The 27,254-nt window shown below is 49.9% G+C and overlaps 1 protein-coding gene across 1 annotated transcript in view; it reads left to right on the forward strand.

Annotated features, from left to right (window-relative positions):
• The window catches only part of LOC146187332 (glutamate-gated chloride channel-like), an 82,101-nt gene that overhangs the window by 32,278 nt on the left and 22,569 nt on the right, over window positions 1-27,254 (forward strand). The window contains exon 6 of the mRNA XM_084608191.1: window positions 772-906. Within this exon, the coding sequence (XP_084464317.1) occupies window positions 772-906 (135 nt within the window). The remainder of the gene's footprint in view (window positions 1-771; window positions 907-27,254) is intronic.

Genomic DNA, 27,254 nt, shown 5'->3' on the forward strand with positions numbered 1-27,254 from the left:
AAGTACAAATGTAAAGACAGGACGAGAAGAGGCACGAACAGTCACACACATACAGTGTAGCGTTGAATTTTATAATTATATCAAGCGACCAGCCGAACTTCGTTTCTTACTTCAGGAGAAACTCGCTGTTTATTTTCCACAATGAACGCGGAAATGTTTTTAACGAGACTATTGGTTGAAAAATAAGCCTTCCAAAGCGGCCCAGAGAAAATTGTTCGTCATTTATTCCTTAGTCCATTGTTATGACAACCCTCGACAGAACACTAATTACTAGCTCCCTTTAGCCTCGGTGGGGCGGCCGCTTCTGTCCAGCGCCATAATAACCATTCCCGAAGCTCGTTCGGTGCAGTTGAACAAGAAGTAAGCTGACCTTTTGCTCCGGAGGTGACGCAACGTTTCACGCTCCTCCACCAAGCGAAAAATGCGGCGTTGCTTTCGGACGACCAAACTTCAGCTCGGCTTTTCTATAAGGGTAGCTCTCATTTACGCGGCACCTCGGTTTACCTCCTTTTCTCGTGTGACATTGGTGCCAAAACATGGCCCTCTCATTTACATAATGCATGTCCGGGATCCCATTCACGCGTTCTGCCTTGAGCGACCCTAAATACTTGTATGTCTACGAAATCCAATTTCCTGTTTTAAATATTTTAGGCAGCTAGTGGAATGCAGAATCGAAAATCAAGCGAATGATCCTGTTCGCTCTTAAATAGTATGAATGCCAGCTCCTCCAAGAGCCCATTTAGCTGTGCAAATTTTTTTTTTGTTATGCAGACGGGTACACCACGGATGACATCGTCTTCTATTACAAGCAACCTGACGCTGTGAAGATTGGCACAGGCGTCGTCATCAAGAATTACGAGATAATTGGATTCCTGCAGGGCAGTTGCACGAGTCGAACGAGTACAGGTATGCTGACCAGGATGGCTTCGGTAGCTCTGAGATTACAACCCTCTGTGAATTCTGCTGCTCTCCTTTGCAATTAGTTTGTATATCGGTAAGCAAATGAGTATCCACTAACAAACAGCATGAATTGTTCGTATGCATTGTGTAATAAATTTCTTTCTAGACCGGCTGTTTTTGACGACAAGGGCTTAAGCAGAGCTTCCGTCCGTCAGCAAACCTATTTGCGCTAAGACGTCTGCTATTCTGGCAATGTTAAATGTGCAAGTCTATAGGTTAAAACATTAGCCAGTGGTGCAAGATGCCGGGCTAGTTGGTACTGCATAATGAAATAAAACAGCGCAAGGAACGGGAAGAAACACAAAGGAAGGGAGACAAAGACACAGGCGCTGACTAACAACTGAAATTTTATTCCGAAGCAGGACGCATATATAAGGTACAAAGAGAGGGGTGTGGCCAAATGCGATCCTGCACAATTACCGAAACCGTGTAAGCACGTCTAAGAGTAAAAAACGATAAAAAGATGAAACGCCGAAAAGACTAAAAGCGATAAAAACCACGGTGTAGGAGGCCGGGACGGAAAGTAAAACCAGTAAAACAGATATATACATAGCCAAAAAGGCAAATAAAAGCATTAAAATATAACTGTAAAAAAAACACGGGACTAAAATCGTGGCACAAGGTGATTAACAAAAGTAGCGGAGAGGGGCATTCAAGAAAAAAGTTAAACATTTACCCTGCCTCTGAGAAAATCCAATTCTTTTTGCGACAAGCAGAGGACGGGATTCTTGCTAGAGGACGGGATAGGATATCCAGGGAAATCGCAGAAGCGTTCGAAATCCACAGCGCAAATGAGCAATGTGTGAGTGCACCCTCCCTGTGCTTGTCCGTGCATCTTCTTGTCCGTGCGTCCGAGCCGTGCATCTTCTCTTATCATGTAGCAAGTCGGCCAACATTCGGGTCTTCTGAACCAACCATCTGGTTTGGCAACTGGAGGGTTCGAGAGAAGCTAAATATATTGATACGTGGCAGAAGGCTAGCACCACAACAGGTGACACCACAACAGGTGATGAGAGGAGTAGGTGTTCAGGCAAGCCCCAACCGTTTCTTCAGCTCCGTCGTCTATCACTCTATAGTCCATCGTCGTCCTCTTCAATGGTGTAAGCGTAACATTACCCCGGCACGAAAACCACAGTCCTGGTGCGTACTATGTTGAGAAACTACAGCTACAGTGGTACGGCTTTATGCGAGCGACATGAACAATTTTCTGTACGGGGCATATCGAACTGTCGATGTGGGTTCACAGAGGTGCCCCCGTATGTCACGGAAGTGCCTGCCCGTAAAACACGGTAGCATGGCAACAGCTTCTCAAACAGCCAAATTCTACGAACGGGGGTCCAGAGCAAGACAAGCGAGTCCGGAATGTAGTGCACATCCCGATAACAAGAATCATGGCGGCGTTTTTGGAGAGGTTTGGAAGGAAGCCAGTCAGCGGCGAGTAATAACACGGGTGGCGTCAGCTCGGGATATGGCGTAACGAACATAGGAACTTGCATTAACGGTGGGAGGCAGTACGCTGTCAAATGGAAGAAAAGGGCCACAGCCGAACAGAAGATAGAAGGGCGAGTAGCCCATTGTATCGTGCCGGGATGAATTATAAGCAACGGTTACAAACGGTAGGTAATATCCCAGTCACGGTGATCAGCTGATACATATACATACATTGACAGCATGTCCATGAGTGTGCGATTGAGGCGTTCTGTGAGGCCGTTCGTTTGTGGATGGTAAGCGATGGTGAAGTAGTGCTTAATGGAGTCGTATCGGAGAATTTCTTCGACTAATAGAGCAAGAAAGCAGCGACCACGGTCAGTGAGCAGCTGGTGGAGCACAGTGGAGCAGGATAACCTCGTGGAGGAGAAACACTGCCACGTCAGTTGCATAGCTGGTGGGTATCGCTCGTGTAAGGGTGTGGGCGTAGTATAGTCCGTAGCCACCGCAATCCATTTATTCCCGAAGCAGACAGAAGAAAAGGCCCGAGGAGATCAAGGCCAAGTCGGGAAAATGGGTCTATTGCGATGTCAATCGGCTGTAGGGATCCAGCAGGCACAATCGAGGGCTTCTTCCATCGCTGACACCAGTCACAAGAAGCCACGTAACGATGGACAGAGCGGTAGAGGCCTGGCCAAAAGAAGCGCCGGCGGACGCAGTACGTATACGAGATACCCCAAGATGACCCGCAGTGGGTGCGTCGTGCAGCTGTTGAAGAACGATGGTACGCAGGTGGTCGTGGACTACGAGTAGAAGCTCAGAGCCATCTGGTCGCATATTGCGCCTGTATAAAGTGTCCTTGTGGAGCACATATAAAGCAAGGGTAGCATCAGGGTGAGCAGTGCTGAGGCGGTTGATAAAGCCTCAAAGCTTGGGATCTGAGCGCTGCTCATGACGAATGTTTGGAAGGTCAGAGATCGACAACACACAGGGGTGATTGTCACGCTCGCTTTCAGACGGCTGATCTACCGGGTTGCAGAACCGGCAATTGGTATCCGTGTGTAGCCGACCGTACCTGTGGACGATAGAAAAAGTGTATTCCTGAAGACGCAGCGCCCAACGCCCGAGACGACCAGTAATGTCCTTCAGCGAAGAAAGCCCACATAAGATGTGGTGGTCGGTGATGACGGAGAACGAATGACCAAACAAGTAAGGGCGAAACTTTTAATGGCCCACACGAGCGCTGAACACTCAAGTTCTGTGATTGAATAAATTCGCTTAGCCGCTGAAATGAGGCGACTGGCATAAGCAATGACCAGTGCAACCTGTCTGCTGTTGGGCGAGAATGACACTAATACGGCAACCACTGGCATCGGTGCGTACCTCCGTTGGTGCCGAGGGATTGAAGAGTGCCAGGATGGGTTGGTTGGTGAGGGCCGCAATGAGTGCAAAAAAGGCTTGAGATTTGTAGGTCCTAGCAAAATGGAGTGTCGTTCTTTAGAAGCTTGGTGAGCGGACGAGCCATCTCCGCAAAGTTGGGGACAAACCGCCGAAAATACGAGCAAAGGCCAAGAAAACTACGAACGTCACTGGTACAGCGGGGTGTAGAAAATGCACTTAAAGCACGAATTTTGTCGGCGTCGGGTTGAACGCCGCGATCCTTGACCAAGTGTCCGAGTACCTTGACGTGACATCGGCCGAAGTTGCACTTTGAATTCAGCTGCAGGCCAGCTCTTCGGAAGACTCGAAGAATGGCCTCAAGGTGGTGAAGATGACTCTCGAAGGTCGAAGAAAAGACAATGACGTCATCTAGATAACATACGCGCGTCGTTCATTTGCAACCGCGTAGAAGAGAGTCCTTCATACGCTTGAATGAAGCGGGCGCATACACAGGGCAAAAGGCATCACCTTAGGAAATATCCAACTGTGGTGTCCCCTGTTGAGGTGTCGGCATCGCAAGAGGCATCGCGAAATTCCGGAGAGGCCAAGCTAAGGTGCTGGCAACCAACTTCCCCGAAGAATACCGCCATCTCGACAAGGGCACGACTATCGCGTTTCTCGACGAATTAGCGGTCCTCAAAGATGTATTCACCCTCCACGACCAAACGCTGGAAGACGGAAGGAAAGATCAGATTCTCAGTCTTTTTCGAAGCTACGGGGAGTGCTTCTCGTCATCATCGAAGGTACGATAAACACCACTGGCCAAGCACCGCATTATAACGGACGAACACGCCCGACCTCTGCGCCAAAGCCCCTATCGTGTATTGCCGCGAGAACGCCAGGCCATACGCGATCAAGTTGAGGAAATGCTGCGTGATGACATAATCCAGCCATCGAAGAGCCCTTGGGCGGCACCAGTCGTTTTGGTGAAGACGGCACACTTCGCTTCTGGGTTGATTACCGACGCTTGAATAACATTACTAATAAGGATGACTACCCACTTCCCCGCATCGACTAAACTCTCGACCGGCTCTGCAATGCAAGGTACTTCTCATCGATGGACCTGAAGAGCGGATATTGGCGAATTGAGGTCGACAAAATAGATCGCGAGAAGACCGCATTCATCACACCGGACGGTTTTTTAGAGTTCAAGGTGATGCCATTTGGTCTCTGCTCCGCACCAGCCACATTTCAACGAGTAATGGCCACAGTCCTGGCAGGCTTGAAGTGGCACATTTGTTTGGTAAATTTGGACGACGTTGTTGTCTTCTCATCAAACATTGAAGATCACCTAAAACGACTTCAGACAGTGCTGGAAGCCATGAAGTCATCGGGGCTAACGCTAGAAGCAGATAAGTGTCACTTCGCCTACGAAGAACTGCATTTCCTAGGTCACATCATTAGTAAGAATGGTGTTTGCCCAGACCCGGAGAAAACAGCTGCAATCGCACAATTCCCACCGCCTGTCGACAAGAAAGCTGTGCACCGATTCCTTGGGTTGTGCGCTTATTATCGACGATTTGTCAGAAACCTTTCGCACATCAATGAACCGTTGACGCAGCTTACAAAGGCTGACTTACCTTTTAAATGGGAAGCACCACAAGGAAAAGCCTTCGACGAACTTAAGCAATGCCCTCCTGTACTTGGCTACTTTGCTGAAAACGCCGACACCGAAATTCACACCGACGCGAGCAGTGTGGGCCTAGGAGCCATTCTCGTCCAGAAGAGTGCCGGACAAAAAAAAAGTAATCGCCTACGCTAGCAAGTAACTCACAAAAACCGAAGTCAATTACTCGACGACCGAGAAGGAGTGCCTTGCGATCATCTGGGCTACTTCTAAGTTTCGTCCGTACTTATACGGCCGACCATTCAAGGTTGTTAGCGACCATCATGCACTCTGCTGGCTGGCTAATGTGAAAGATCCCTCCGGCCGCCTTGCCAGGCAGAGCCTACGACTTCAAGAATTCGACTTGACTGTAGTCTATAAGTTGGGTCGGAAGCATTGCGACGCAGACTGCTTATCACGCGCTCCCCTCGACGCCCCCCTCCCGAATTACGATGACGACGATGCCTTTTTGGGACCGGTAAGCGCCAGCAATCTCTCAGAACAACAGCGATCAGACCCTGAGCTGAAAGCGCTAGCCGATTACTTAGAAGGAAAGACCGCTTCCCCTCCTTTTGTGTTCAGACGACATTTATCTGCGTTCGCGTTAAGCAAGCGCCTCCTCGTGAAGAAGAACTTCGCATCCACCAGGACTGCGCAACTTCTTGTAGTGCCTAAAAACCTCCGGCAGGAAATTATGGAAGCGTTGCATGATGGAGCCCACAGCAGGCCATCTCAGATTTGCACGCACGCTGCGTCGAATCCAGGAGAAGTACTACTGGCCGCGACTGCCTGCCAATGTTGCCCACTACGTGAAGACATGTCGTGAGTGCCAACGACGCAAGACGCGCCGCCTATCAGAACAGCAGGACTACTAAACCCGATTCCGCCCCCAAACCTGCCCTTACAACAAATTGGATTGGATCTCCTCGGCCCCTTTCCAGCTTCGTCTGTGGGTAACAAGTGGATCATTGTGGCCACTGACTACCTTACCCATTACGCCGAAGCAAAAGCGCTACCAAATGGTGCGGCGGCAGAAGTCGCCAAATTTTTTGTCGAATAAATTTTTTTGCGACACGGCGCCCCAGAAGTGCTCATCACGGACAGGGGAACGGTGTTTATGGCAGAGTTGACGCAAGCCATCCTGGAATACAGTTATACAAGCCATCGACGAACAACTGCGTAAACTGCGCCTAAACAAAACGATCGCGGACATGATCGCCATGTACGTCGATGCTGAACACAAGACCCGGGACGCCATCTTGCCGTACGTGATCTTCGCGTATAGCACGGCAGTCCAGGAGACGACCAGAGCGACCCCGTTCAATCTTGTGTACAGCAGGGAGCCCACGACGACGCTCGACGCTATGTTGCCGCATGTAACCAATGAGGACAACCTGACGTCGCCGCCTATCTGCAGCGTGCAGAGGAAGCCCGACGACTCGCACGTCTGCGTATTAAAGACCAACAGCGCATCGACAGCCGACGATACAACTTACGACGACGCCACGCAGAATACAACCCAGGAGACCAAGTGTGGATTTGGACACCAATTCGCCGTCGAGGACTAAGCGAAAAGTTGTTGCGTCGATACTTTGGGCCATACAAAATCATTCGCCGCGTCGGACGACTGGATTATGAAGTCATTCCCGACGGAACGTCAGCATCACAACGGCAACGCGCACGCTCAGAAATTGTACTTGTTGTACGAATGAAGCCATATTACACGCGTTAAAGAATCTGTGGTGTTTAAACTTTGCAGTGTTTATTTTTAAGTTGCTGTTAAGCGGGGATCCAGGCACTGGTAGTGGGCACTGGTAGCGAGTAAGACCGGAGCGGGGGTGGCTCGGCTTGTAGACAGCTTGTCCGCAAAAGGCACTTCCTCTTTCTCGGCGATCTGTCCACCTGATTGGAGCTTCCTGTTTACAATCTTGCCCCCGCAGAAAAGAGGAGCCATCCTGGCGACTCAAGGAGACGAAAGGATAGCGGGATCGTAATAGGGTTTCAAACGGTCCACGTGAACGATCTCACGCCCACGGCGACGAAGGTCGGTGGAAGCGGCTAGCGGTTCAACAAGGTAATTGACGGGAGACGTCTTTTGGAGCACTAGATATGGTCCGTGGTATTTGGCAGTAAACTTGCTGGTAAGACCTGGTGGTGTCGATGGGACACAGAGCCATACGTGAGCTCCGGGAGAGAATTGATGCACAGGGTGGCTGCTGTCGCTGTGCGCTTTCTTCTGGGCTTGCTCGTCCGAAGTAAGCGAGCGAGCCAGCTTGCGACATTCTTCAGCGTGCCTGGCAGCTGCTGAAAGTGATGTGTACTCTGACATATCAGGACGGTAGGGGAGGATGGTGTCGAGTGGAGACGAAGGTTCACGCCCGTACAGCAGAAAAAATGGTGAGAATCCGGTAGTTGCTTGAACGGTGGTGTTATAGGGATAGGCTACAAATGGGAGAATCTTGTCCCAATCGGAGTGGTCGGAGGCGATGTACTTGGACATCATGTCACCCAGTGTGCGGTTGAAGCGCTCTGTGAGGCCATTGGTTTGAGGGTGGTACGCGCTGGCTGTCCGGTGGATGGTCTGACATTCGCGCAGGAGCGCTTCGACAACCTCGGATAGGAAAGACTTTCCTCGATCACTTAGAAGTTCACGAGGGGCCCCGTGTCGCAGAATGAAATGATGAAGAAGAAAGGACGCGATGTTGGGTCCGGTGGCATCCTGAAGTGCTGCTGTCTCCGCATAGCGAGTAAGGTGATCGACGGCCACGATGATCCAACGATTCCCTGCAGGTGTATATGGCAGGGGTCCATACAAGTCGATGCCAACACGATCGAATGGTCGGTACGGGCACGGAAGATGCTGTAGCGGAGCCGGCTAATGGAGAGGAGAAGGCTTGCGACGCTGGCAGTCGATGCATGAGCGCACATACTTGTTGACGAAGGTGTACATAACGCGCCAGTAAAACCGCTGTCGCAACCGTTCATAAGTCTTAAATACACCCAAATGACCACACTGCGGATCATTATGGCAAGATGCGCATATATCACTACGGAGGTGGCGAGGTACGACGAGCAGCCACTTACGGCCATCTCGCATATAACTGCGTCGATAGAGAAGACGGTCACGAAGGGCGAAATGCTGCGCTTGACGACGAAGGGCGCGAGGAGCCGGTGAAAGTGACGAGTTCGTAAGAAGATCGATTAGTGATGTAAGCCACGGATCCTTGCGCTGTTCTGATGGCATGTCGTCGATGGACAAGGAAGACAAGGCGGAGCTGGAGGCAGGGGACAACGGAGCGTCAGGCGACACTGGCGAGCGAGATAAAGAGTCTGCGTCGGAGTGCTTACGTCCTGTACGATAGATGACTCGGATATCATACTCTTGTAGTCTAAGCGACCAGCGGGCGAGACGGCCGGTGGGGTCTTTTAATGAAGACAACCAACTCAAAGCGTGGTGGTCTGTAACAACATCGAATGGGCGCTCATACAAGTATGGCCGAAATTTCTGAAGCGCCCAAACAATGGCCAAGCATTCCTTTTCTGTTACCGAGTAGTTGGTCTCGGCTTTGGTCAAAGTTCGACTTGCGTACGCCACAACGTATTCATCAACACCGGGTTTTCGTTGGGCAAGAACAGCGCCGAGGCCGACGTCGCTGGCATCGGTGTGCACTTCAGTAGGAGCAGCCGGGTCTAAATGGCGCAATACGGGGGTTAGGTAAGTATTGTGCGCAATTTCGTAAAAGCAGCATTTCAAGCCGGCGACCAGGCAGAAAGATCTTTGTGAGCGCTGAGAAGTCGCGTCAGAGGGGCAATGATGGTCGCTAAGTTCCGAACGAAACGCCTAAATAGGAGCATAAGCCTATAAAGCTGCGTAATTGCTTGATAGATGTTGGCTTCGGGAACTCAGCGACAGCGCGAAGTTTAGATGGATCTGGAAGGATGCCATCTTTGGACACTAAATGCCCTAAAATAGTGAGTTGGCGAGCGGCGAAATGGCACTTTTTCAGATTGAGCTGTAGACCGGCGTTGCTAAGGCATTGCACGACAGTTTCAAGGCGAGTTAGGTGGGTCGCGAAGTCGGATGAAAATACAACAATATCATCCAAGTAGCAGAGACATGTGTGCCACTTCAAACCGCGGAGAATATTGTCCATCATGCGTTCAAATGTGGCGGGTGCATTACACAGGCCAAATGGTATGACGTTGAACTCACAGATCCCGTCGGGGGTGACAAAAGCTGTCTTGGGGCGATCGTCCTCAGCCATCGGAACTTACCAGTAGCCAGAACGTAAATCGATTGAAGAGAAAAATTCCGCTCCACGCAAAGTGTCCAGCGCGTCGTCTATGCGTGGTAGCGGATAGACGTCCTTTCGTGTGATCGCATTAAGGCGTCGGTAGTCCACACAGAACCGAATAGACCCGTCTTTCTTCTTGACTAAAACGACCGGGGATGCCCAAGGGCTACTGGAAGGCTGAATTACACCCCTACTGAGCATCTCGTCGACTTGCTCATCAATAATGCGGCGCTCTGAGGCTGATACACGATAAGGGCGTTGGCGTAATGGGGCGTGCGTTCCAGTATAGATGTGGTGAGAAGCAGTTGATGTACGACCCAAGGATAGCTGCTGGATGTCAAAGGAAGCTCTGAATCGGTTCAGTAAGTCGAGGAGCTTGGCGCGTTGATCTGGAGCGAGAGCACTGTCGATGGCTTTGTCGAAGGTAGCCAGAGGCGGTGAAGGAGACGAGGAACTATAGTGGGCTAAGGGCACTGACGTTGTGGGATATTGTGTCGGCACAGGTGGAGGAAACCGGTGGGACGGTCACAAAATTTTCTGACCGAACAGGCTCAGCATGCCCAACGCACTCGCCACGTTGCAACGTGAGTGGATAGAACGAATCGTTAGTAATGACTAGTTTGGTGCGTCCGCTTCGTACACTAAGGACGGCGCAGGGCAGGGGAAGACAGCGTCGTGAGACGAAAAGGGAAGATAGGGTGAAGAGCACTGTACAGTCTTGAAGAGAGGGACCGTTTATAGGCACAATCGCAGCAGATGAAGGCGGGATATTAGTAGCATCCGCAACGTGGCATTTGGCTTCCCCAAGAACGTTAGCGGCAGTCGGTGCGGTGCACAGCGGAAAAAACTACTTCGGCACGAGCGCAATGAATTACGGCGCGATTGCGACACAAGAAGTCCCATCCTAAAATAATGTCATGAGAGCAGTCACGGAGAGCGATAAAACTGATGACGTAGAGAACGTTCTGAATGGTGACTCGAGCCGTGCAGGTACCGATCGGTTCGATGTGCTGAGCAGTGGCGGTGTGCAATGAAACCCCAGAATATGGCAGAACAACTTTTCTTAACAAGCGGCACAGTCTAACATCAATAACCGACACAGCAGCACCAGTATCTACAAGCGCAAGAGTACAAATATTTTCAATGGTAAGTTCAATTAAATTGTTCGGTGGCGAAGCAGGACTTTCACTGGTCGACGGAAGCGCAGTTCTTGCCTGCGGAACTGCGTCTAGTGGTTTTCCGGCACTGGCGAGGTAGAACGGCGACACATCGGCGACGGAGAGCGACGGCGCGGAGAGGTTGAGCGGTTGTCATTCGAGAAGTGGTCAAAGTTGGACGAGGGCTGAGGGGACGCACGGAGATGGGACGGCGGCTGCGCGTAGTTGACCGGGCTCTGATCGAAAGCGTACGGGGCCGGGTGACGGCGGCACAGGCGTGCAACATGGCCAGGGAGACCACATGCAAAGCAAATGGGCCGGTTGTCAGATGTGCGCCTAGGGCGTAGAATAGGTGGCGCACGGCGCTGGGTGAAAAATGCCCGCTGAGGTGAACCGTACGATGGAAAAGGCGTACGAGGTGGTGGTCTTGCGGCAACCTCAGCATACGACAGTGGAGTGTGTGCGGGCGTCGGGACAGCGTCGGCATGAATGAGCGGAGCTGTCAGTGGAGCGGCATGAAGACTTGGTTGTCGAGGGGGCGGAAGTGCGTCGGCAACTTGTTCCTGAATAACCTGGCGTATGGTCGGAGCCAGGTGTGAACTGGAATGCAGAACGTTAGGAATTAGCGATAATTGCCGTGCAACTTCTTCCCGGACGAAGTCTTTAATTTCTTGAATTAGTGTGGAGCTGACAGGGGCGTCAGACAAAGCCGCGATCGTGGCTTCAGGTTTTCGAGAGACGATGCGTTGCCGACGAAAGTCGTCGTAGCTTTGACACATCGTCACAACCTCACATACAGTACGGGGCTCTTTTGCCATCAGAATGTTAAATACGCCTTCGTGGATGACCATCATGATGTGGCGAATCTTCTCGGCTTCAGTAATTGATGCGTTTACACGGTGACACAAATCTAAAACGTCTTCGATGTAGCTGGTAAAGGTTTCTCCTGTCTGCTGGATCCGCTCGCGCAAACGGTGTTCGGCGCGAAGCTTGCGGACCGCAGGGCGACCGAAGACATCCACAAAGCGAGATTTGAACGAGGCCCAAGTTGAAATGTCAGCCTCGTGATTGGTGAACCACAACTTTGCCACTTGTGTAAGGTAGAAGATAACGTTGTTAAGTTTCAAGACGTCATCCCACTTATTGTGGGTGCTTACACGCTCATACGACGAAAGCCAGTCCTCCACGTCCTGATCGTCGGTACCGCTGAAGAACGGCGTGTCCCGCTGTCGAAGCACCCCGGAGCATGGAATTGAAGAGGCCGAGATAGCGGGGCCGGTGGTATTGGTGCTGGAGTCAGTCATTGCGGTTGGAATTCGGCGGCTGCGGAGCTCCAGGGCGAGAAAGTAGAAGAGAAATCCCGCGACCTCCACCAAGTGTTAAGCGGGGATCCAGGCACTGGTAGTGGGCACTGGTAGCGAGTAAGACCGGAGCGGGGGTGGCTCAGCTTGTAGACAGCTTGTCCGCAAAACGCACTTCCTCTTTCTCGGCGATCTGTCCGCCTGATTGGAACTTCCTCTTTACATTGCTTTGTTTTGGAACATCGAGGTGATGTTTTTTTAAGGAGGAGTAATGCCGCGAAACCTTCAAAACTGTGTTTTTTTTAACAGCCGCCGCCATACGGCCTTATCACTCTGATTCTGGATCGCGTATCAGTTCCGCAATCTTTGTTTGTTAATGCTCGATGTCGCGAGTCACACCTTTATCAGTTTCGTTGTAGCGCAAGATGCACCGAGATCTGTCCCGAAGATTCTCGACACTCGTGTGTCTTTCTACAATGTTCCAGCTTGTGCTGGCAGCTGTTTGCGACGTTATCTAGATTGTTCTGAGCAGCCTTTAAATTCAGCGTTGACGAGTGTGACGGGCATTCTTTGTTCGACGACCGACGAGCACGTTTATTGCTATCGCCGCAGAGTTGCTTAGTTCTTATGCGGGCGCAAGTCAGCCCCAATAAATAGTTATTTCAGTACCATTATGCCTGTGTCTTCTTTGGCGTATATGGCCTTGTCACCACTACGTGACAATACGCTTGAAATGAAGCGGGCGCATTTCACAGGCCAAAAGGCATCACCTTGAATTAGTACAGGCCATCGGGAGCGACGAAGGCGGTCTTCTCTCGGTCCTGTTCGTGAACCGCGATCTGCCACTGACCGGAACGAAGATCAATCGAAGAGAAATAACTTGCACCGGGCAAGCAGTCGAGGGCATCACCTATCCTGGAAAGTGGGGCTGGGAGTTGGCAGTCCGGTTCGGTGATGCAGCATCAGTTCCCGGCACTGTATTTGCTAGTTTCCCGAGTAGGTTCTGGCGTATGATGGGGAGGAGCCGCGACGAGGTACCGGTGAACGGGACCGGCGAGCCCTGGGAGATGGAGATCGGCTAGAGCGACGAGCAGTTGGGATGGTTTCGGTGCGAGGCTCATCTGGTTGAGGAGGAAAGTGTCCATGGCGATCATAGGTAAGGCTCCTCCATGTTTTTAAAGGTAGCGACAACTACTCGAGCGCCCTCTCGAGGGGTCCAGGGGACAGCGCTAGCAGACGACGCGCCGCACTCTTTCGTGCATACTTCGTACTCATGAAGCCGCGCTTGGTGCACACATAAACAGGTTAATTCAACAGATTTGTGTCCTATCCTGCTTAAGAAGCTTGAAAAGACAGGAATAATAACTTAAATTTGCGTGTGCAGCATAAACGTCAAAAAAGAAAAACGCGGGCGTTAAACAAGCCAGCCCATTCTACTGAACCATTCGCATCAGTACAGCGGTTAGAAAAGTGTTCATTATTATGCTTTGAAATTAGTAGCGAACTTGAAGTAGAAACGATATTTCAGTAAACTTATTGGACTCGTTTCCTTACTAAAAAATAAGTAGACCGCGAGCTTTCTGCAACTTTTGGGAACGTCGTTGCGCATAGAGCTCTAATGTAATATGGGCGTCATTGCGTTTGTAACTGTTTGGGTATACTCAGTTTTCAACATTTTTTTGGCTCGAGTTTATTTCGTTTACAAAGATACCAATAGATTTATTTTGGAGAAAAAGTCAATTTCTCTGCAGCTGTACATTACCAACGCATGTATATCTTCCAACAAGTAAAAACAAAATCGGGTATGATGCGATTCAAAGCTCACGGATAACGTTTTCTCACTTTCATATTCTTAATTTGCTTTATATTGTTTTCCTTAGCCTGCCGGGCAATAATGTCACCAGTGAGCTTGGATGCCGCCTCTTGAAACTTGACGAGTCCCTGTGCGCGTTCAGCGGAACTTCGATGCAACGCCGCGAAACTCCTCCGTTAAAACAATGGCTCAATAGCGTTTCACACACACACACGGTTGATTTTACACTTTATATGGAACAAATCTTTGTTGTTGTTTTTTAATATTTATACACCGATATTTAGCATAGGCGAATATTGACTTTTTATTTCGATCATATTGACACATTTTTCACCCTTCCGTTTTTCCACTGTTTCATTTTTCATTTATATCAATCAAATGATCAATGCACGGTCTAAATTTTCATAACAAGCATTATCAAGCATTGCATTTTTATTCTGAGCATTTTGACACCATTGATTCCACGCGTTATTTGCAGCCTTGATCGGTTCGGTGAAAGTAAGGGGGTGCGACACGGCAGTGACTTTTCACTAGGCATCCACAGTACAAGTAATAGCGACATAGTCATAGCGTTCTTGATATTTTGCTCATGAAATAGCATATGCCCAAGCAAAGGCCACGCCGGGCAAGCGAACGGCTTTTTAAGCAGACAGAAATCATTTCGCATAGTCGGGTGTTTTCCGTGGCCTTAAAATTCTTACGCCCGATCTCATGAGGTCATAGCTTCCTTCTGTTTCTATTATCGTCACCGCGAGGAATGGAAAATGACTTGTTCGCGTCCTCCGCACGGTTCCGGCACACGAAAGCACGGCAGCTCGGAGCAGCCGCATGTCACGCGTGTGCTTCAAAATTTAAGTTCAGAGATGTAACTCTTGCGTCCGCTTAAGCACTAAGTACTGCACATACACTCCCAAAAAGCAATAGAGGCTTGTGAAGTACTTTTTGCTTAACTAATCGGCCAATATCTCGCTGGCAAGCGCAGATCGCCGTGCATTTCAGCGGCGCAGCGAGCCCCGCTGGACTCTTTGGGCGGAGCTTGGCGGTGAGGAGGTCACTTGCAGCCAACCGGCCTATCGGAGGGAGCGCCGGCTGGATCAATACCTGTCGCTACCTTTAAAAAATGGAGGAGCCTTAATCATAGGCGGTGCGGGGGTCCTCTGGCGGGACAGCGAAGCGTCCAGGTCCATAGTAATACCGACGGTCAGCGTTGTAATAGGAGCGAGTGGTGTGGAAGGTATGGCGACGGCAATACCGCGAAGTGTGGCCTGCTCGACAGCAAATGAAGCAGATTGGCCTGTCGTCTGAGGTACGCCACTCTGCAGGATTGTGACCAAGGTAGAGACGTGGGGAGGCTGTGCTGGCGGTTGTAGCAGCCACAAAATGAACAGAGTGCGATGGTGGCGGGGCGGTACGGAGCCAGATGAGGGGCCGACGTTGGCAAGTTCCTGGCGGACAACGGCCTTTAGTATGGCCACGGTGTCGGGCAGCGGAGACGGGAATGGTGCAGGAGTTAGGGTCTCGAGTTCTCTCCGGGCGATCATAGTTACGGTCGTGGGATGGGAGCGCTGATGCAAAAGGGCCAGGTCATCGCAGGATGAGGTAGCCGCCGTGTTCGGAAGACGCTCAAAGCGATGTACGAGACGTCTGTTTAGTGTACTTCTGCTTCCGTTGGAATAAATGGTGTCACCCAGGGGGACAATTTGTCATCCTTTGCTCCGCAAGAACCGCAATTGTCCCTTTATTCTTCATATCAACCATAACATCGCTAAATCGCTTTTGTTTTCCAACCCGTTCGGCAGGCTTTCTATCACGAAGTTTCAGTTATAATTTTAGCTCTCCGCTTTGAGTTTAACCCTCTTGTTAGCCTTCACCTTAGCCTAACAATTAGTACCTCGGGGACGTAATTTATATTGTCACGTCGGGATGGCAAAGCTAAAGGCAACCCAGGAGGACGCTGCAAATGATCTTGTGGCGACACACTCTGCGCATATGTTCATGCAGCCTCGGTCTGGTTATCTTCCAGCCCGGCGTAACACGGTCACACGCTGCACTGTGTTACCGATAAACCACAGCACGACCGCTGTGTCACGCGAGGCATGCATCAGCGACGATGGCTGCGAAAATAGGCTGCCCGGCTGGTAAGCGGGCTTTTCCCTTCGGCTACTGAGACGGGCATACCGTTGGTACGGTCATCCGCTGGCGCCGCTAATCGAATAAACAGCTGTTACGATTTTGTTTGTATTCGTCCTTCAGCAGAAACGAGATCCCACATCTTTGGACCTGGACAACCGACAAAAACGCATCGCCGTGGACGAGCAAGAGCAATAGCTTCAGGAACGGGACTGCGACTAAACGCTTCCGTGAAGCAGTATGCAGGCGGCTCCACAGAGGACATCAGAACCCCGGAAAACGGCATCCCGTAAGCTGCCTCGCACAACGTCTGACATGTCGCTGTCAAGCTTCCGCCGTTTTGGTCTGACTCGCCTGAGGTATGGTAGCCTAAGTCGAGGCCTAGTTCTACCTCGAACACATTACGTAAGACCGGACCCACTACGATTATGTCGTCGCCACCTCGATGCTCGCTACGCCAAAAAGGTCCTTGACATCCTTGCCAACCCACCAACAGCCAACCTTGACGAACACCTCAAAACCGAACTCATCCGCCGCCTGTCACTTTCAGAAGACCAGAAGGTGCGACATTTACAGTCCGCAGAACGTGCCGAGAGCAAGCCTTCGCAGCTCCCGCGCCACATGCGTGCTTTCGCGGGTAACATGAAAGTCCAGGATTCCTTTGTGCGAGCACTTTAGCTTCAAGGAATTCTACCGCATGTCAAGAAATTCCTGCACGGTCAGCTTACGCTACATTTCATCCAACTTGCCGGGATCACTGATTGCGTGCGTCATCGAGGTTTCGTTGCCGTAATTGTCTCCCACCGTCCAGGCTGTGGCCGCACCGCTGATCACCACAGAGCTTGCTCGCCGTATCGACAATATAAATCGACAGCTTAACTCCCTTAAAGACGCATGGATCAGCACTTGCCGACGCGCCAACCGCAAACCCGTGACCTTAACATAACGCCGTCACAGCAGCCTGGTGATGAAGACCGGCGCTACTAACATGGACGCTTCGGGGATGTCATCCGTTATTAATTAGAAGGATTATTAACGATGCGCCCTTAACGGTGCGCATACTCCCAGATACCCTTAGAGTGAGGGGGGGGGTAGCTGTTCCGGTCGCAAAGGAGATGCCCTCTACCTGCGTGGTAAGCTCAGCCGGAATTCAACTACCTTGTAGTGACAGAAAAGGGTGGCCGTTTGGTGCCCAGCTTTCGCCGGTTCAAGCCAGAGTAAGGGTCTGAGTGAGAAATAACAAACAAAACACATTTTATACACAGCAAGAGACGATACAGAGGAATACACAAAGACTAAAACTGCACAAACGAGAGGTTCACTGAAAAACGAACGCTAAACATGCAACTACAGAGGTATTCAATAACACAGAGGCTTTACAACGCGGATCAAACATGAGAGAGTCACATAAAGAAACACCAAATTGTTCACCGGGCACTGTTGCAGTCCGACGCCTCGAGAGTCACGATGTGGCCGCCATGCAAGACGAGCGCCGCTCTCTCGCAAGTCTGGGGTCTTTCCATCAGCGGGGGATCCCCGGGAGTCTAGCCGAAGCACTAGCGAACACGCCGCAATCACTGACTGACTGACTACACAAGCGGCGCGGCCTCCATAAATAGGCCGCGCTGCCTCTGTCTGTTAAAGCGCGCTAAGGCTAGCGCGCGCACACACTTAGCTTCGCTGGTTAGAGCGCTCCCTTTTCCTCCCGTCGAGCCGCTGGCCAGGACCCGTAGAAATTTCTGGAGACCTTTGGCATCTTCCAGACTGATGAGTCACCGTCATCGCCGTGTGATGAGAAAGAGGGCGCCGGCGACGCGTACAAAGTTACGCGCTCTCTCGCGCGGGGAACGAGGTGCTTTTCGAACCTTCCAATGCGACGCCGCGCGGGCCTCGCACCGCGCCGGCTTAATTAAAATGTGCACCGATTTCGTGACAGGGGACAGAGCATGCCAATATCGACTACCCTGCTCCACTAGGCATAAATGAAACGCCAACGGCAGCTCGTAGACACGGCTGCTAGCTGCCAACCTGGTGGACATCGCATCTTCATCCCCCACAATCAAGACTAATGGTTCGCTCCACCTGCATGCCGTGGCTTTCACTAGAATTTGTCATCGCTGACGTCATCGAGCCAGTCATCGGCTCAGATTTTGTGGTGCACTACGACGTCCTTCCGGACTGCCGCCACGGTCGTCTCATCGACGCAACAACAGGATTTTCTTCGCCAAGACAACTAATAATTACCTACCAGCCAAGCATCAAAGTACTCGGTGATGGAAATCATTCACCGTACCAGGCCATCCTCGCCGAATTTCCCGGTTTGACTCGCTCTAGCGGGTTGCCACGTGGAGTGCAGCACACCACTGGGCACACATCCCGACCACCCCAGGCCTCCCAATTTCCTGCCGCGCCCGTCACCTTGCCCCAGACCGCATGCGCATAGCCAAAGCAGAGTTCGCGGCCATGCTGCGTGAGAGTATCGCCCCCCGTTCCGACATCCCATGTTCTAAAGAAGACCCAAGGCTGGCGGCCCAATAGGGAGTACTGTGCCCTCAACGCCCGCACAATTAAGGACAGATGCCCCGTTCACTACATACAGGAATTCGCCCATAGCTTTTATGTCTGCCACATTTTCTCCGTGCTAGATGTAGTGAAGGCCTACACGCAGATACCCGTCAACCCCGACATATGTCCCAAAAATTGCAATCATTACCCCTTTCGCTCGCGCGAGTTTCCCTTCATGAGCTTTGGCGTTAGGAACTCTGGACAAATCATTCAACGCGTCATGATCGACGAAGTCATCCGCCGCCTCGACTTCTGCTTCGTCTATCTTGACGGCATATTGGTCTTTTTGCGTAACGCCGACGAACGCCACACGCACCTTCGTCTACTTTTCCAATGCCTCGATGACCATGGCCTACTGGTCAATGTACCAAAGAACACGCTCGGCGCTTCAGTCGTCAAATTCTTCAGCATTGAAGTTTCATCACAGCGAACTCGACCTTTGCCTCAACGCACCTCAGACCTGAAATATTATCCCTAACTCACCACCGCTAAAGAACTTTGCCCTTTGCTCGGCATGCTGATCTTTTACAGGCCTTTCTTGCCACACGCAGCCGAGTACCAGGCTACCCTCCATGATGCCTTGGCGGGTCTGCGAGAAACCAACCAATCGCGTGTACACCGGCTTTAACGCAACTTTTTGAAGAATGCAAAGCTGCTCTCTGGATCGCCACACGTCTCTCCCATCCCGTGCCAGACGCTCCCTTGGGACTCTTGCCACCTCTAAGACAACATCTGCCACCCCTTGGCGTTCTTCTTCAAGGACCTCTCAGCTCGGAAAACGACCCCTTCTGCGGCCAACTTTCGACAGAAAGCACCTGGCGATATACAAACAGTTCAACACTTTTGCCACATTCCTGAAGCGCAGCACTGCACTACCTACGCCAACCACAAATCTCTGACCTACACCTTCTCCCAACGCCGCGACAAACTTGCCGGTCGAGCAGAACCAGTTATCATTCATTGCCCAGTTTACCACCGACATCGAACATGTCAGTAGGAAGGACAATGTGGTCGCCGACGTGCTTTCCCATGTGGCACCTGTCAGCTCTTCACAGATGACAGCTGACGTCCTCACCGAGACTCAGACTACGGACATCGAACTTCACGAACGTCTTCAGAGTGTGTCCTCCCTAAAGCTGCAACACGTCTTCATGCCTTGATCGACAACGACTATCTAGTGCGACATGCAAACAGCATGAAGCAAGCCTTACGTGCCCTTTCCCTATCGCTGTGGCCTCTTCATGAGCTGCATAATCCCAGTCATCCCGGCATACGAGCCTCTACATGCCTCGTGGCCGACCGCTATGTCCGGCCTTCCATGCAGCGGGATTGCCGCACCTGGGCGCGATTCTGCACTCAATACCCGCACGCTAAAATCACCGGTCATGTTACTTTACCGCTCGGAGTATTCCACCAGCCCTCTGGTTTGTTTAAACAAGTCCACATTGATACCATAAGGCTCTGCCTCTTCGCCATAGATCCGTATACTCGATGGCCTGAGGCATTGCACTTGGAGGGAATCACCGCGGAAGACGTCGCCTCGGCCTTCTGCGCCGGCTGGATTACACGCTTTCGGGCACTCTCGCCGCGCCACCACCGACCAAGGAAGATAGTTCTAATTGCACCTTTTCATGCTCCTCGAGCTGACCATCGGGTTGGAGCGCTCAAGGACAACCAGCTACTACCCCAGCCCCGACGGGATGTCGGAGCGTTTCTACCGACAGTTCAAAGAAACCATGTTCCACCCGGACTCAACCTGGCTCGAAGCCATTCCAGCCGCCACCCTAGGACTTCGCGCCACCTTCAAGCCGGACATTCAGACTGCACCTGCAGAGCTCATCTACGGGGAACCACTCTACCTTTGCAGGCGAATTTCTTGCTGCACCGCTATCCAACACCGCAACGCCAGATCCCACCGATTTATTAGCTAGGTCCGACGCATCATCGCTCCCCTTCGCCCGTCACCTGAAGCTCAGCGCTGTAACATGGCCCCTTTCATCTTGAAGGACTTCCAGCATTCTTTCCAGCTACCTTACGCGGACCCTAGCCAGTTCTCCATCGCGACGACAAAATCTTCGCCGTGCGCGTTAACGCGAACGACGTCCGCGTTTCTGTTGATCGGTTGAAGTCAGCCTACATCGATTTCGCTGAACCAGGAAACACCAGCGCGCGCACAGGCGTCTATCCACGACCCCCTACTTCGCAGCCTGCTTCTGTCACTACACGCCATGCTCATCGAGTACGCTGCACAGATTTTTACAAGCCCTCAGGCCTCTCCACACCGTGGAGGGGGGGGGGGGAGCCTCCGTCTGGTAATCATCCGGCCCAGCGTAACACGGCCACACGCTGAACTGCGTTACCAATAAAATAGAGCGCATCACTGTGTCACCCAAGGCATGCGTCAGCAACGGTGACCACAAAGCCTGGCTTCCGGCTGGGAAGTGGGGCTTTTTTCTGCCGCTACGTAGACGACTGTAGCGTTGATATGCACCTCCGTAGCCGCCGCTAATCGAATAGCTAGTTGTGGCGTTTTTTATGTTGACATTCGTCATTCAGAAGAAGCGCTATCCCACACCCTGAAATAAACTCGTTATTTGGCAGTCTTGACAATACAAATTAAGCAATTCGGATACGTCAACAGGGTCGAATTATCCAGGATTGAATGTGTCCTCCGTTTTCAGGGTCCCCCCGGAAGCGTAAAAAAAAATAGCGCATTTCGAGGTTTGGTGCGAAAAATAGTCAAATCGTCTTCCTGATATTCAGCGAATAAAAATAGAGCTTTTGTATCCCAATGTCAGATGCTTCAAGAGCTTTTCATCGAATGGTAAGGTTGCCTAATCCCAAATCCGGCCACATGTTTTTGCAGTCTAAGTACACAACTTTTTACTCGCTCAAATCGCTGAGAAAAAAAAAATCAAAATGGTTTTAGTAGGTTCTAAATGTTTTCAGACGGCTTCAACTGGTCCGAGCTGGTACTCAACTGGCATTAACGTCTTACAGGTGCTCACCATTTGGAAGTTAGCGTATCCCAGCTGGCGGAAAAATGGAATCAAACGGGTTGTAGCTGGCTTTCAGTTAGGAGCCGGCTCCTACCAGCTCGTGAACCGAGTAATGTCTGTCATTACGGCTGTTGAAGTAAGCTGTACATGTGTTTTTAATCAGAGCGCAAGCAGTGAGAGCTGTGACAAAAAATAATAAATTATTAGTTAGAAATTATGACTGCTCATAGCTGACAGACACCTGAGTATTCGTCGCTGCTGTGAGCAGAGAGGCGAGATTGCCAGGCGGGTCAACGTTGAAGATGTCTTCAAAAAACTGTGTCAGCTAAAGGCTCGAAAACTCTTATAGAAACGCAAATACCTTTATTCACTTGTTTAAACTTAGAATGAAAAGGCAGACAAAGGCAGATATATGCGACTGAGCTTAAATCTGCTTAAGAATGGAAATGGCGAAAAATACTTTACAGAAGTGTTTTCATTAACTCCATAGTCATTATCGTCGATACCGTTTCGGTTTCTTCATGAGGTTTAACGTCCTAAAGCTACTGAGGCTATCAGGGAGGCCGTAGTGAAGGGCGCCATAAATTTCGCCCACCTGGGGTTCGTTATCGAGCACTTAGACAGCACAAGACACAGGCGCCTTGATTTTCGTCTCCATCGAAAATCGGCCGTCACGGTCGGAACTTGATCCCGCATCCTTGGGCGCAGTAGTCAGGCGCTGTAACCGCTGCACCACCGAGGCGGGGCTGTCATCGGCACAATGATCAATATCGTCATCTTTTAGATGATCGGTCATTGTCATTTTCTAATATCATCATTATCACGAACCACAGCGTCATTGTCGACGTTATATTGTCACCATTACCACGAACTGCAACGTCATTTTCAATTCTACTATCATCCTTACGCAAAAAAAGGAGACTTACGATCTGCTTTTCGAAATGCTGTAAAAAGTGGATCAAATTTATGCACGCCGAAACTTTGGATTACAAAACATTTATTATCTGCAACGAGCAATTTGTGGGCACTAAACTTAGATGTTCTTAATTCCGTTGCTCTCGGGCGACCTTATGAGCCCACTCAGAAGCCGGAACTTGCGTCAACGGGTCTGAGCTGGCCAGTATAGCCTCCCACCGCTCTAGAGAAGGGACTGGTAGTAGGTCCAGAGGTGGCGGCGTTTTTTTTTTTTTTTTTTTTGCAGCTCCAAAATATGTGATCGTACCCGGCTATTTCGCTGCTGTCTTTACAATTTGGATGTATTGTACTGGGTTTATGTTTGCTAATTTAGATGGGCTGAAGAAGGCACGCTTCTGGAGCCGACGCCACATTACTTCCTTCCTTTTTTCAAGTTTCTGGTCTCGTGGAGAATATATCGTGCGATCGGTCCGGGACAACTTCATTGAAACTGTAACATTTTTTAGAGATGTTCTCTGTAGTCAGCCTGAGCAGCCTCAGTTGATGGATGTGATCGATGCATTGATCAAAATGAAAACGTTTTATCGCTTATGCCAAAGGTAGGCTAGTGATTTTTGTGCCTGTATGTATTGTTGACCGGCAATAAAGACAGAAAGAATTACGATATGCTTCTCACATGCCCGGCGTGGGGTAGTTAACGCTCAGCAGGTGATCGGTAGGATATGGATTCTAGTCCCGGCAGACACGGGAAATTTTAAAGGAAAGTGCATATATACTGTGCTACAATACGCTTGAAGGCGGAGCTTAGTGCCCACGCTATTTTCACTGCCAAACCTATTTTTTTCGACCACCGTGTACAGCGGCTGCGGCTGCTCTTTGGAGCGAGCTGCATACGCTATTTTGCAAAATCTAAATTTATTCTGCAAACTGAGAACAAAAATGTTTGTGATACTTGCAAAGGTGCTTCCTTCTGTCTTAAATTTGGAAATTATGTGCGAAACGTAAATATATTGCCTTTTACAATCTACATAATCTAAATAAAATGTCAACCTACATTATTGATTATTTCAGAGTGTTGAAGCATTAAGTTTTTGCTAGATAAGTACCTATGTCATTTTCTACAGGTGCCACCATTTCAAATAGATTTAGCCTCCCCCATAACGACAGCGTTTGATGTAATGCACATCATTTGCTGCACTTTAAATCAGCATATAGAACATAATATTGCAGTTTCCCTAGAACTACTACCTTAGGCGAGCTTGGATGAATTCACAAAGGTATACATTGGATGACTGACAGTGTATGTACGGTAAGAAATTGACAATATCTTATGAACAAGACCCATATCTACTACGTCTGCGCCCACATGCTGCCATTCGTCCTGTGGTATCGATTTATTCAAGAAAATAACCACTCGAGGAATTTATTTTTCATGAATTCGCGTTCTCACTTTTGAGGGAAGATGATGCGTGCCCTTTCATTTCATAGAGGAGCTTCGTCTAGACGCCGGTCTGTTCGTGTACTCGGCGGGAAAGTTGATGCTGAGGCGGGGTTCATAAACAATCCGCAGATTCCAAGTAAATGTGGCTTGTGTTCTCTGCATGCAATTCTAAAATGCGTCAAGTCCCAAACAGAATAAAGCGGGAAACGCATGTGAGCGAAAACGTGAGCGAAGCGACAAGGCGGCGCGGCGAAAGCGATCATGGTTCGCTCCGTCGCCTACTGGGGAAGACGCATGCACGCGACAGCACGAACCGAGCGAAACGGCGACGACGCTCTGTGTAGGTTCTTCTACGATGGGTTGTGTGGCTGGAATAGTGGCTTAGTACACCGCAAAACTACTGCCAAATGCAATAACAGTCATAACGATTTCAAGTTATTTTGCGACAACAATGCAAAGCAAAATGTATTTACAACAAACCGTATCGAATGTGTGTGAACTTGCACTGTAGTCTGTACGAGTAGTCACGTGAACCCTTGTTTCTTTTGTTTCGGTTGCGATTATACGTTTTTTGAATCCTTGGGTATTCACCATTGTTCGTACAAAGCGAAAAATTTACGCAGTAGTGCACAATCGCAATGCAACACAGCAAAATAAAGAAAGCGTGCAAAATGAGCGGCAGTGACGTACGCTCACTTCCGGGTGAACGAGCGAAATTTTCTATTTCGGCAGATCCGAGCGACGAGCCAAGCGACACATGCATTTCTGTGCGCGCGAAGGCTTCGCGCGACGCGTGCCGCCGTCGCGTTCGCGTTCGCGTGAGTTTTCACGTGCATGCGATTCAGCCTTAACATGGGGTGGATAGGGTGGTGTGTGTGTGTGGGTTATTTTTGTGTGTACTTGCGTGCATGCGTGCTTTAGGGGGGGGGGGGCTATTAGGGCCCTCCTCTTTTTTACTGAACAGAGCCCTCATAAATGTTTATTCTTCACTGGGTGGCGATGGCAACGTGTGTGCTCGTCGGTCGTGGAACTAAAAATCCGGACAATTCGGCAACGCTCAATTTAAAGCCGGTGAACAACTATCTAGATAACCGACCGAAGGAACATGGAAAAGTCTAGAACGACATGGAAACAGTTGTGTTTCGGTGCGAAAGCTCGGGAAAAATGCCAGCGCATATCGTGCTAGAAAGTGACAAAGCCATGTCTCGAGGCAACAAGCGTAAATAAGACCGCTCAGTGCGCTAAAATCGCAGTGTGAAGGCCGCGTGGAAGCGGCAGCTGGCAATAGCATCATGATTTAAATGGCTTTTGTCTACATATACTTATCTTGAGGGATTTTGCTTAGCTTTCACGCATGAACCTAATACCAGCATGTGGGGAAGGGTGTCGGTCTTCCAGGTATGATCCGATAGTACACGCCAAATGCTTTCTGTCTCAATCTGACTCCTCTTAATGATTAATTTCCGTGATTCATCTATTTCGCTAAGCCGGCACGACTGCTGAGGCTTGGACACTAAAATTGTTTACAAGGGTGAAAATTGGTCTAGTCGGTAACGGTGGTCCGTGACATGAGAGTGTAGTGCAAAAGGACGAAAGACACTGAAGGGTACACAACACAGCGCCTGGGTTGTGTAAACTTTCGGTGTGTTTCGTCGTTTTGCGTTACACTCTCATGTCATGGATCTAAAATTGGTTGTCGTAACCTATAAATGCTATCTATAGAGGCTGCTTGTAACACTATAACTGGCTGCTAGTTAATAGCACAAATATGACCGATTGTTGTGTAGCCTCTAAGAGAGTATCTCTGACCCTTTTTGTCATTGAGGACTAAGGTTACCCTGACTTTATTAGCGATTACAATAGTATTTGGTTTGTGCGTGACTAATAGTGAGTGCTTTGGTCTGTAATTTTTCTACTCTTCATTGTTCTGATTTTTAGGGATTAAGATGATGACATCCTCCTTCCAAGATTTTGGGGACGCCTAGATCATATGACGGATCAAATTCCATTAGAATATGCTGTGGAAGTGAGGAATCGATTTCAAGAAATAGATCTAGAAGACAGAGAGCCCGAAGAGATGTGGACTGATTTTCGTGATATAATACAAGAAATTGCTACTAAGGTAGTTCCAAAGCAAAATAAATGCAAGAAAGCAAACTGGTTATCTGAAGAGGCTTTGCAAATAGCTGAGGAAAGGAGGATGGCAAAAGTTAGGGGGGAAAGAGAAAGATACAAGGTTCTCAATGCGGATTTTCAAAAAATGGCAAGGAGAGATAAGAATGCCTTCCTGAACATACAGTGCCAAGCAGTTGATGACAACAGCCAATTAAGGAACACAAGAGCTCTGTATAAGACAATCAAAGATATCAAAGGAAGCTTCTGTGCTAAGCTGGGCGTGATAAAGGACAAACGAGGCAAGGACCTCACTAAAGCCTCTGAGATAAAGAAAAGGTGGAAGGAATACACAGAAGATCTGTACAAGAAGGACCCGAATGTGCAAACCCAACATAAGACGGTTGTGATTACTGATCTCGAGCCAGGCAGGTGAAGGTGAATGGGCCTTAGCCAGCCTTGCTAAGAACAAAGCTAGCGGAGTTGATAGCATTCCAGCTGAGTTGCTTCAAAACCTCAACCATGACGCTGTTAACATTCTGCATACATTATGTCAGAAGATTTGGACAACCCTGCAGTGGCCACAGGTTTGGAGGAGGTCAGTTTACATCCCCATTCCAAAGAAAGGCAATGCCAAAGATTGTTCCAACTACCGCACGATCGCGCTTATTTTGCATGCTAGCAAGGTGATGTTGAAAATCCTCCAATGTAGGCTTCAGCAGTATGTGGATCGGGAGCTTCCGGACGTGCAAGCTGGGTTTTGCAAGGGCAGAGGAACTAGAGACCAAATTGCCAACCTTCGCTGGATCATGGAAAAAGCAAGAGAGTTCCAAAAACCCATCTCCTTCTGCTTTATCGATTATGCGAAAGCGTTTGACTGCGTAGATCACAGCAGATTGTGGCAAGCTCTCCAAAAGATGGGAGTTCCAATTCACCTCATCTGTCTCCTCAGGAACCTGTATGAAGGACAAGAGGCCACAGTCAGAACTGGGCATGGTCTTACTGATTGGTTTCCGATTGAGAAAGGAGTGAGGCAAGGCTCCATACTGTCGCCCTGCCTATTTAACCTATATGCAGAGTGCATCATGAGGA

The sequence above is a fragment of the Amblyomma maculatum genome, chromosome 6 (assembly GCF_055883805.1).
Source record: "Amblyomma maculatum isolate TAMU_Amacu chromosome 6, ASM5588380v1, whole genome shotgun sequence".
In the NCBI taxonomy this organism is placed as follows: Eukaryota; Metazoa; Arthropoda; class Arachnida; order Ixodida; family Ixodidae; genus Amblyomma; species Amblyomma maculatum.